The sequence below is a fragment of the Diaphorina citri genome, unplaced genomic scaffold (assembly GCF_000475195.1).
Source record: "Diaphorina citri unplaced genomic scaffold, Diaci psyllid genome assembly version 1.1 scaffold939, whole genome shotgun sequence".
In the NCBI taxonomy this organism is placed as follows: Eukaryota; Metazoa; Arthropoda; class Insecta; order Hemiptera; family Psyllidae; genus Diaphorina; species Diaphorina citri.
The window spans coordinates 10737-23090 of record NW_007378370.1 but is presented as its reverse complement, the minus strand read 5'-3'; the positions used below and the strand labels follow the sequence as shown (position 1 = coordinate 23090).

The 12354-nt window shown below is 36.6% G+C and overlaps 1 protein-coding gene across 1 annotated transcript in view; it reads right to left on the bottom strand.

The window, feature by feature from the left end:
• Window positions 1-11349: 11349 nt before the first annotated feature.
• The window catches only part of LOC103513202 (cell death abnormality protein 2-like), a 7037-nt gene continuing 6032 nt past the window's right edge, over window positions 11350-12354 (bottom strand). The window contains exon 2 of the mRNA XM_008478013.3: window positions 11350-11817. Coding sequence (XP_008476235.1) covers window positions 11350-11781 — 432 coding nt within the window. The 5' untranslated portion in view covers window positions 11782-11817. The remainder of the gene's footprint in view (window positions 11818-12354) is intronic.

Here is a 12354-nt window from a genome sequence, read left to right as displayed (position 1 = left end):
TCTAAAAGCAAGGTTACTGTTCCATCAGAGTAATGATATGGGCTTAGAAGATTCTTCATTAAAAGATCAACAAATGGTTAAAGACATTCCTTGTTATCTCATTACTTCATTCATAATTTTATTTAATACACGTGTTACTACACATTCTAATTTTAATGCTATTTAAACCCGTTTGTGGACATTGAATATCCATATGTATGCCACAGCTTTTATCAAGATCATTATTAGTTATACGTATGTTTTCAATGTGTTATACATAATTTATTGGAATATGTAGTACCTAACTTCTACTCATTTACGTATATCCAAGTAAGTAGGTACGTAAAGATTCTTCATTAAAAGATCAACAAATGGTTAAAGACATTCCTTGTTATCTCATTACTTCATTCATAATTTTATTTAATACACGTGTTACTACACATTCTAATTTTAATGCTATTTAAACCCGTTTGTGGACATTGAATATCCATATGTATGCCTTATGCCACAGCTTTTATCAAGATCATTATTAGTTATACGTATGTTTTCAATGTGTTATACATAATTTATTGGAATATGTAGTACCTAACTTAGCTACTCATTTACGTATATCCAGGTAAGTACGTGGGTACTCGTTTACGTAGCTATGTACGTATTATTTTACTTTCCTTATTTTCCAAGAACTTTGTTAAAGGGAAGTGTAACTGCCGAGGTCTTATTGTTCCAAAGAGATAAGAAGGAAGACAGGATAGAAGAAAACCAGCCTTTCCGAAAACGAACCTTCTTTGTTTAGGATGAAATCCAACCCGAGCGGGAAATGAAACCGCGACCCAGCGCTCACAAGGCAGACGCCCTACCCTCCAAGCTTCATAAGAAGGAAGACAGGATAGAAGAAAACCAGCCTTTCCGAAAACGAACCTTCTTTGTTTAGGATGAAATCCAACCCGAGCGGGAAATGAACCCGCGACCCAGCGCTCACAAGGCAGACGCGCTATCCTCCAAGCTTCATGACTATAATGGAATAGGTATACCAAAATGGAATAAACTGAAAAGTCCATTTACTCTCGCAGTCTAAACAAGGTCTTATGCATAAATTTGAGCTAGGCTGGGTTTTTTCTCACTCTCAATTAAACTATTTCTATTCTTGGCAGAACGACGTGGCTGTCACCAAACGAGCGACATCGACATTGGAATGAAAATAATCCAAAACATAACACAAGGATTGTCAATGTATAATTAGCTCTGTGTTGAAAGATATCCAGATTCCAGAATGTTAATGTAGAAAGGGGACGAAAAATGGGATGTGAATGATGAAAATATGTTATTTCCTACGAATAAGGAATGTGGAATGAATAAATCGAAAAAAGATTGATGTAAATTTCAAGAATTCCAACGACATTGAGGCCATCAGCCTAGTTCGCTTGGAGGGTAGCACGTCTGCCTTGTATCCTTGTAAGCATGTAAGCGCTAGGTCGCTATCCTAAACAGATAAGGTTCGCTCTCAGAACAGGTGGCTTTCTCCTATCCCATCCTCTTTCATTTCGGGACGATAAGAAGTCTGTTGTTACAGTTCCTTCTATCGAACCTCTTGAGAGAGCCATTGAGTCTGACAATTAGTAACAGTCTGTCTGTATGTATTTGTATTTGTCTGTGTGTAGTCATAAACTTAAAGCATTAGCGATAAATAAAGAACAGCATGATAGAATCAAATTTGAATAGATACCGACGACTTGGGAAAATCAAATTCAAATTAGTTCTGGTCATTGTAATAGAAAGTATTTTTTTTTTTCGCCAGGAATTTTCTCTAAGGTTAGGGGATGAATGAGCTGAGGTTTGATAGAGAGTGACTGCTAAGGTCTTATCGTCCCGAAATCGAAGAGAGAAGGAAGACAGGATAGAAAAACCTAGCCGTTCCGAGAACGAGGATTAATGAAAACTTTCTGTTCTGTGGTAAGATCGGGCATAAGTACGAGTTGCTTACTAGAGGAGCACTTGACCATCGCGGCACGATAAGCCACTTTTACCGTCTACGTCACGCTAGATAATGAAAAGTGTGAATGATAAACAACTTGTTCAGTAGATAAGAAACTATAAGTGGTTCAATAGTGATAACCAGAGTCCTTCAAATATGATACCACGATGACATTTACATCTGTACGAATGTAGAATCTTTGTATGTCTAGTTTATAGGCGGCATCTTCACTGAAGATTCGGTTGGACTATGAATCACAGTCAGATATCAGATTGAGATTCTGTGAATTTCAGATCAAACATGTCACCGATCCGTGACACTATGAGGATTAAATATGAAATGGTTAACAGAGGATTAAATATGAAATGGATAACTGAAGATTACATATTATGTGAATTAAACTAAATCCATAGTAGACTTTGCGGCCCACGAATTAGACATGGCTGCTTATAGTTTGAAGCCCTGTGTGTCTTGTCCATTCAAGAAATTACAGGGTGTCTACCAAAATGGAAAAATAAAATTCCCTGACTTTTCTCGGTTTTCCAGTCCATTTTTTCCTTTATGATGTTTTCCCCAAAAAAGCTAAAATATGACGTTTTAGTATGATATCATGACATTATGACGTTTGAAGGACTCTGGTGATAACACACAAGGGAACTTGACAATGATAAGGTTGCTTGGTAACAAGCGAACCAAGCGTTCAATAAATCTTCATAATGTCTCGTTAAACATTCAAAACAGATATCAAGGGAGGAAATGTTTTGAAAATAAGTAACTATACTTAATTACGAGACAGGAACTTTGTTTGTGTTTCGACGAACACATAGGTGCTTGGGTTTTCAGGGATGATATTAAGGAGGGGCACTATTCCCATCACGGTGCTAGGGGTTTCAGGGACGATATTAGGGAGGAGGTCAAGGGGGAGAGTTTAAAATTTTACACTCTCACCGTACCGTTCCTATGAACTTTACTGCATTGATGTAAAAAGCCCTGTTTTACAGTTTACAGACTTTACAGTATACAAGGAGTTTTGTGTCACAAATGTCATTTCCTCATTTAATACATTGTGCTAAATTTGTTGACATTCATGCAGCCACCATTAGGCCACCCACTCACTATCAGGTAGACCTGATGAGGTTTATCTGTCAGGTCTGCCTGATAGTGAGTGGCTGGCCTTAGATTCGAGCTACCAACCTCCAGAACAGAAGTCCATCGCGTTCACCACTAGTTATACCTAATATTAAGGTTGATAAGAAGCTGTAGTTAGTAGTCATGTACTTTTGGTATTGTTTTTAATCTCAGAATTTACTTAAATCACCGATTTGTGGCTACAGAAGAATAAAATTAGGAAGTCACCCATTTGTGGCTCTTAGTGTCTGACCCGTGACCGCTTCTCATTGAGGAGCACAGTGGATAATGGTACATTCATAGACAGCACCAGTTATCTAATACATAGTTCCTGGTGTATTCACAACCGCAACATAGCCTGTACAAATGGAGTAAACAGACTTCAAATGATGTCAAACTAAACACTAATACATAGTTCCTGGTGTATTCACAACCGCAACATAGCCTGTACAAATGGAGTAAACAGACTTCAAATGATGTCAAACTAAACATGGGTAGATTAGCTATCTGTGGGTAGTTGGGTACTCATATACATATTACCAATAAAATCATTTTAGCAACACTAAAACGGATGAATTCCATTATTTTGTTCCATTGGTCTAAAATCATATAAACCAGTTTTTCAAAATCAATTCACCAAACAGACCTATCTGTGGGTAGTTGGGTACTCATATACATATTACCAATAAAATCATTTTAGCAACACTAAAACGGATGAATTCCATTATTTTGTTACATTGGTCTAAAATCATATAAACCAGTTTTTCAAAATCAATTCACCAAACAGACATATCACTTTAGCCATGAAAGTTAGTGTGTACTTTGCTTAACTATAATATTATGGGTGCTCATATCATATGCAGCTCTCCTCATAATTCACAATATACATACACTACACATAAATACATAGGTCTATGATTAAGCAAAATACCTATCAAAATACCTATACTTGAATATCTTTCTTGTATATCAAATCACAGCACATGAGTGCAGTCAGAACAGAGCTAATATTGAATTACATATTATGCAGTCAAACAATACCAGGAGATGCAAAATTTCAGCTGAACACAAGCAAGCACTTGGTATAGATGCAAAATTCAGTGGAGTGCAAGAACTCTTGTTTACAGTTTGATGGTCACTTTCAAGATATCAAATTAATGTGAAAGCTCCCTTCAAGGCCGAAGCTTATCAAGTTGGATTAAAGCGGGATTGCTTAAATGTATCTAGACTGGATTTGGAGATCGGTTAAGCATTGAATTCAACCAAAAGTTATCTCGACTAAAATACCTATTACTTGAATATCTTTCTTGTATATCAAATCACAGCACATGAGTGCAGTCAGAACAGAGCTAATATTGAATTACATATGCAGTCAAACAATACCAGGAGATGCAAAATTTCAGCTGAACACAAGCAAGCACTTGGTGTAGATGCAAAATTCAGTGGAGTGCAAGTCTGCAAGTACTCTTGTTTACAGTTTGATGGTCACTTTCAAGATATCAAATTTATGTGAAAGCTCCTTCTAAGGCCGAAGCTTACCACGTTGGATTAAAGCGGGATTGCTTAAATGTATCTAGACTGGATTTGGAGATCGGTTGAATTCAACCAAAAGTTATCTCGACTTGGTAAGCCCTAGCCAGCCTAAAAATACTGGGCCACTAGGGAAATAATTAAGAAAGAAAGAGTACTTTATTTTCGATTGGATAGACCTTTCTTTGAACAGGGAAGCTTCCAAGTCAACCCTACTTACTTGAAGTAAGTTAAGTACTTAGTTCTACAAATATCACCCAGCTACTACAGTAACTTTGAGTAAGATAGGTACCTCAAAATAAAAGGAAAGTAAAATAATAATCAGGGATCACTTTGCGATTCACAAAAAGTTACGAATGACAAACAATTCGAATTCTCTACCGCACAACCACCAGAAAGGATACTTATGCTACTTTATTTAAGGCCCTTGGGGGCCAGAAAGGATACTATTTTGGATTATTTCTGAGGTATAACCTACTTTTACCTTGTGTTAAACCTCAGAAGGTGTACCGAGCTATTAAGAACATTAATTTAACCTTAAATCCAATACTACACCACTGTTTTTAATGCAGTTTAATACTTGCTATAAATGTACTTTTAAGTGCGATTTTTTTATTCATGTAGTTTTATGTCTCTTTTGACTTGTTTAAGTATCACTACTTATTTTCAAGTAAAATAATAATCAGGGATCACTTTGCGATTCACAAAAAGTTACGAATGACAAACAATTCGAATTCTCTACCGCACAACCACTATATCTCTCTATTCAACTATCTAGAACAGATAACAGCTAACAATATACATTCTGCTGGCTGGATCAGCTGTTTTGATTTCCTGCCATTCCACACAGGGACTAGAGTTAATAAAGAAGTGATTTTCAGCTTTCATAAACTCGGTACGATATTAAAACAATTATTATAACTGATTGAAACAGTTATGACTTATGGATTTCCAAGTCGGCTGTATCCAGTTTTTAGTAGGTATCCTGGTTATAAACCCAATGTATGTTGAGTGCAATGTTAATCTAGGTCTTACGAGATGACTACTGTTAGATGTCATCATGACGAGTGCTTTCTCAAGGGGTTATTTCCCTTGCACTTTGTTTTATTTTTATGACAAAATAATAGAAAGCCTACATTATTGTGTTTTTTTTTTTGTAATTTTTTCTGTTTATTAGTCAGTTCCCGTATTTTCCATAGATTTGGAAAAAAACCGGAACAAAGGTCTGTTCCGGCGGAACATTTGATTTTTGACAAAAATACGGATTGTTCCGGGAAATAACGTACGGTTGGCAACCCTAACTTCAAGTAACGAGACATAATCTGAATTGATGTGTGTAGTCCAAACCCAAACCACTATCACGAACCCCCCATTTTGCCCCTGAGCTTGTCTATTATGACAAGTTGACTCTGATTCTCGACTGGAGTACATTCATACTGGACCACTCAATCGATGGGTTCTATAAGTTTATTCAAATAATATTTAGAGGGGAGTTCAGAAATCGTCTATCCTTCTTCTCTTTTGAGTGGGAGCATATTCAAAGGCATCTTACTATAAGTACAAGTATTTTGTGATGTCTTTGCAGTTTGGTTAATCTCGTAAAGGTTGAACCTGAGGTAGTCTCTAACCTCTTTTATCGCCTGTGCTTTCGCTTCGAGTTCAGAAATCCCTTTTTACCTGCAGAAGGGGTGAATCTTATACATATGTACTAAATATTATTGTGGTTAAATTCTCAAATTATAAGGACAAAATTCCATTCCTCGGCTGGGATTGAACCCACGCCACGCCCTCCTGTATTACTAGGCGAACGTACTGACCACCACACCACCAAGACAGGGAATCTTCTGTGGACATTGACTGACCAAACTGACAGACACCGAAGCGAATACAATAGTCCGTCCCTTATACCTTTTTATTACTATTGTAATAATAAAGGAAGGACGGACTAAAAATGTCCCTTTGAGCCTTGTCTAAATCACAAAGCTAGGAAAATGACCTAATAATCAATTCCTTTGCATTGGTAAACAACAACAAATCACCTAGTCCCTTCTAGCTTTTTCAGAATTACCATACTTCTTGTGTTTTTAGTCATCTGACAGTCTATTAGAATGTGACGTTTTGTTATCTTTGTAGATGTACCTACCCGTACACGAAAAGGTCGACAGTGTTTTGTGAAATTCCCTGACTTTTCCAGTCTACATAAAATTCTCTGCCTTTTCCCGGTTTTCCAGTCTGGTAGACACCCTGAAGGAACATTTTCCCCATGTGTCCGCCTCATACTTCCGTTGTGTCTAGTCTTCCTTTGCCCTTATAAATCCGTCCTTGACGAATTCAAGTGGTCAGGTTCAAACGTCATTGGAATACTAAGCATGCTTGATACACCAAGTATTTACTGAGTATTCTCCGTGTACGTGCCACCCTAGTATGATGCTTTTGTCTACTGACTTCTCTCTGATATGACGTTGCTAATTTCACTTGCAACTGATTGGCACAAACCTGGCCCGAATAGCACAGCACGGGTTTATTGGACTTTTTATGTATTCCTGGCAATTCCAAAAAACTGCCAGCAATTTCTAACTACTTTACATTTTTTATAGAAACTTGAAAATGTAAAGAATACCTACAGTACATCTTGGCATAGGACATTAATGTTGGAGTGAAATAGTGAAAACACAGGCCATAGTGCATTGACGAAGTGTGATTCAATGAAATTAAAATAATCAATACCTACCTAGGTAGTAAGTTATTTTCAGTGTACTTAAGTACTGAAATACATGGCACTACATTTTCCTTTTTAAAGCACAAAGTTTCAGTCCTAATCTAGCAGAATAAACAAGGTATATTCTACTTTTTAAAACGGTCAAGCCTACAGGGGATTTTAGGGCACTTTTGAGCCCTGATTCAGATTCAGGGTCATATAACGAAGCTTTTGGCGAAGAGAAACCTTTGTTACTAATTTGTCCGAAGCATAAGTCCAATTTTCCTGAATCTCGTAATGATTGTCTACATTTTAGGTTACGAAGTATAGTTTTACCTTTGGTAGAATGCTGGACTACACTACATTTTACGGAACAAGGACCAGGCAAACCACTGGCTTCACAATACAGAGGTGTTGGTTAGGTTGTCAATATCAACTGTTCGGAGAGATACAGAATGTAGATACATGTGCAAGTGCAATGTGGAACAACCGTCAGCAAACACTACAGTGAACTGCATTGCATTAGGAGAGGAAATAGAGGCGTGTGGAAACAGGGGCCTTGTGTTGGGAGAGAAGGATGCTAAGTTCCATTCTTAATCCTTAGGCTAAAGGAGCGGAGCTCTATGCGGTTGAATTTCGTCGCTTCTTTCGACCTACTCTATGCCCTCCATGGTCTATGCGCTTTGCTCTTCAGTCTCCACTTCACTCTGTTTTTAGCTTTAAATAAAATAGATAAAATCCGCCCCGGGCGGGAATCGAACCCGCGGCCTAGCGCTTACAAGGCAGACGCACTACCAACTAAGCTAACTAGGCTGGCGTTCCATTCTTAATCCTTAGGCTAAAAACAGAGTGGAGCGGAGCTCTATGCGGTTGAATTTCGTCGCTTCTTTCTACCTACTCTATGCCCTCCATGGTCTATGCGCTTTGCTCTTCAGTCTCCACTTCACTCTGTTTTTAACTTTAAATAAAATAGTATCCTGGCCAGAAAGGATACTTATGCTACTTTATTTAAGGCCCTTGGGGGCCAGAAAGGATACTATTTTGGATTATTTCTGAGGTATAACCTACTTGTACCTCGTGTTAAACCTCAGAAGGTGTACCGAGCTATTAAGAACATTAATTTAACCCTAAATCCAATACTACACCACTGTTTTTTATGCAGTTCAATACTTGCTATAAATGTACTTTTAAGTGCAATTTTTTATTCATGTAGTTTTATGTCTCTTTTGACTTGTTTAAGTATAAGTATCACTACTTATTTTTTAACTTTAAATAAAATAGTATCCTGGCCAGAAAGGATACTTATGCTACTTTATTTAAGGCCCTTGGGGGCCAGAAAGGATACTATTTTGGATTATTTCTGAGGTATAACCTACTTTTACCTTGTGTTAAACCTCAGAAGGTGTACCGAGCTATTAAGAACATTAATTTAACCTTAAATCCAATACTACACCACTGTTTTTAATGCAGTTTAATACTTGCTATAAATGTACTTTTAAGTGCGATTTTTTTATTCATGTAGTTTTATGTCTCTTTTGACTTGTTTAAGTATCACTACTTATTTTCCATGATTCACAGTTTTCAAATAAAGAAGTGATTTTCAGCTTTCATAAACTCGGTACGATATTAAAACAATTATTATAACTGATTGAAACAGTTATGACTTATGGATTTCCAAGTCGGCTGTATCCAGTTTTTAGTAGGTATCCTGGTTATAAACCCAATGTATGTTGAGTGCAATGTTAATCTAGGTCTTACGAGATGACTACTGTTAGATGTCATCATGACGAGTGCTTTCTCAAGGGGTTATTTCCCTTGCACTTTGTTTTATTTTTATGACAAAATAATAGAAAGCCTACATTATTGTGTTTATTTGAATTTATTTTCCAGCTTTCTAGCAATTACAGAAATTTTTAACCCTATTCTAGACGAAGGACTTTTTTTTAGATCCTTTTAAGCACATTCAACGAGGTTTATCGGGTGGGATATACGAACCCACGGCCTCCTGTGTTCAAAACGAACCTTCAACGTCTATCAACTTCAACAACAGACTAGAGTTCTTTCACTCTGCTACTTCAAGGGTGCTCCGAATTTTATATTACATCGATATGTATATTGTATGCTTTATGTTACTCATACAACCTAGTGATATTCGAGTAGGTAATATCAATGCAATCCACTATCTGGCATATCGTAGTCATAGTGCGAACTAGTTATCCTTCAATGATAATCCCATGTCGGATGGATAGAGTAAAATGATTCATACCATCACTCAAGAATACAGAGGGAATACTCTCGTAACTGAAATGATGGAGTAAAAAAGTAAAAATAGACAACTACTTAACCCCACGTCTATAAATGGTGATTATGGTGAAACAAAGCTAGTTTCTGCACAGACACAACAAAGTTCAAAATTTGACCAACATAAACTAGTTATCTTCAATGATAATCCCATGTCGGATGGATAGAGTAAAATGATTCATACCATCTACTCAAGAATACAGAGGGAATACTCTTGTAACTGAAATGATGGAGTAAAAAAGTAAAAATAGACAACTACTTAACCCCACGTCTATAAATGGTGGTTATGGTGAAACAAAGCTAGTTTCTGCACAGACACAACAAAGTTCAAAATTTGACCAACATAGAATCAAAACCAATATCAATATTATTAAATTTCATCAATACTGAAAGTTATAGCACACCAAACAAACTGAATGCTGAAACGCCCAGATCTTGGACCTCTCTCACCATTATATCTACACCGAGTTTTAAAAACAGAAAACACCAAAAATATATGTGAATCTCAAATAAGTACACTAAACACCAGAAATACACTGTGTGAGTCCCAAATAACACCAGAATTCCACCTCAAGATTACCCAGTTTGCACTGTAGATGTCGGTTAGAACAGTCCTCATTGCAGTCCTAAATACAAGACCTATACACTTGACTAAGAAGTCCTGGTCCTAGATAAAAGTAACGTAAGTCCTAGTTAATAACACCAGAATTCCACCTCAAGATTACCCAGTTTGCACTGTAGATGTCGGTTAGAACAGTCCTCATTGCAGTCCTAAATACAAGAGCTATACACTTGACTAAGAAGTCCTGGTCCTAGATAAAAGTAACGTAAGTCCTAGTCGAGAGAAAGGAATGAGGTTTGGTTACAAACTCTTTGGTTTTACAAGCATGAGGATGGCATTACAACACTCATGAATTGCAATCCGAGCATCATGCATGTAGGACTGTGAACTGAACTGATTGCCCAAGTCATCTTCGATTAAAACAGCATTTAATTCTTATACTAAAATGGTTCAGAGAAAGGTTTTGTTGGCGTGATGTTAGGTTTTGTGTAAGCTATTTGTTCTAATTGCACTGTACTTAGGTAGATAAGTAGTGTTTCATGTAAGTAGGTACATAATACATAATTCTAAAATTACTAAGTAATGGACAGATTTCTGAGAATGCAAGAGAGCAATGAAAGAGAGAGGCAAAGAAGAGAGGATAAAACAGAAAGATAAAGCGAAATAAAGAAAAAGAGAAAGATGGACTCAAAAGGTCTCATAGACATGGAGGAATCAGGAACTCTCTTTTACTTACATTAGTAAAATAAAAGAAGACATCCGTCACGAGAAAAAAGATACAGACAGAAATAGGTGCAAGTGCACGTATATTGAGGAACGAAAAGTTAACTTTGTCTTCGCCTACTAAGCCTACCAGGAGGAGGAAATGTATATCCGAGAAAAAAGATACAGACAGAAATAGGTGCAAGTGCACGTATATTGAGGAACAAAAAATTAACTTTATCCTCGCCTACTTAGCCTACAAGGAGGAGGAAATGTATATGTGCCCACGTTCATACATACATTTGGCACACATAACTTTCATCCTTGCTCCCACATATGTTCTGGATACAACCTTATTCCAGCAACACATACGCGTTGGTGACTTCATTGTCAGTAGGAATATTCTCATAGGATGGAATCACAGGGAATATTGTTCTCTTGGCAACTTTAGGTTTCTGTTTGACACTTGAGTTGTTGTCAATAGAGTTTGGTGACTTCATTGTCAGTAGGAATATTCTCATAGGATGGAATCACAGGGAATATTGTTCTCTTGGCAACTTTAGGTTTCTGTTTGATACTTGAGTTGTTGTCAATAGAGATTGCTCTATCCTTAACACTCACAAATCCACCTTTGTCATTGCCTTCCGAATAAGAACGAGTTTTCTCCATGGTGGGGTTAATATTTTCCACATTATTTCTATTTCCATTGCTAAGTTTCTTATACACTTCAACATAAGAGGCAGGAACATAGAATGGCTTACCACTGCTTCGAATCACTTGCCACCAATCTTTGTTGGTTTTCTTGATTAGGAAAAGTTTCTCTCCCTCCTGGATTCGAACATACTTGCCATCCTTAGTAGAATAATCAAAGTCATATAGAACTTTCAGAGTGACATCCTGTAGTTCCATGATGAAGTAAAGTCAGATTAAGCATTATTCCCTTCTCTGAAATCAGAATAACATTAAAAGAGAAAATAAGACAGGAGGAAAATAGAAGTGTTTCAAACTTTTAGAATAAAAAAATAAGTTAAGTAAGTAGGTATGTATATAAGATATAGATAGATATCAACCTTTCAACTAGAATGGTACATGGGTCCCTAGATAATTGGCTTTGGGCACATACCTACTTGAGTGTAAACTGAGCTGCTAAATAAGTAGTGTTGAATTTGGAATGCAATCAATCTATTTATTCAAGTACTTTAAGTACCTATCTAAAGTATGTATGGTTAAATTAAAATATCAGATTGGTATTTGTTATCGACCTACCCCATACTTACTTTAAAATAATAATGTCAATTAATTAATCAGGTTTAATTTCAAGATTCAAATACATGCTCTACATAAGTACCTAATTATTAATGTGTCAAGCATCTCATCTTTGAAAACCAGTTTGATGAAGTACAGTTTACTCATCAAGTGTATAGGTACCTAGGAGGTAAATACTAACAGCTTTGTATGTAAGCATGTACTATTATTATAAAC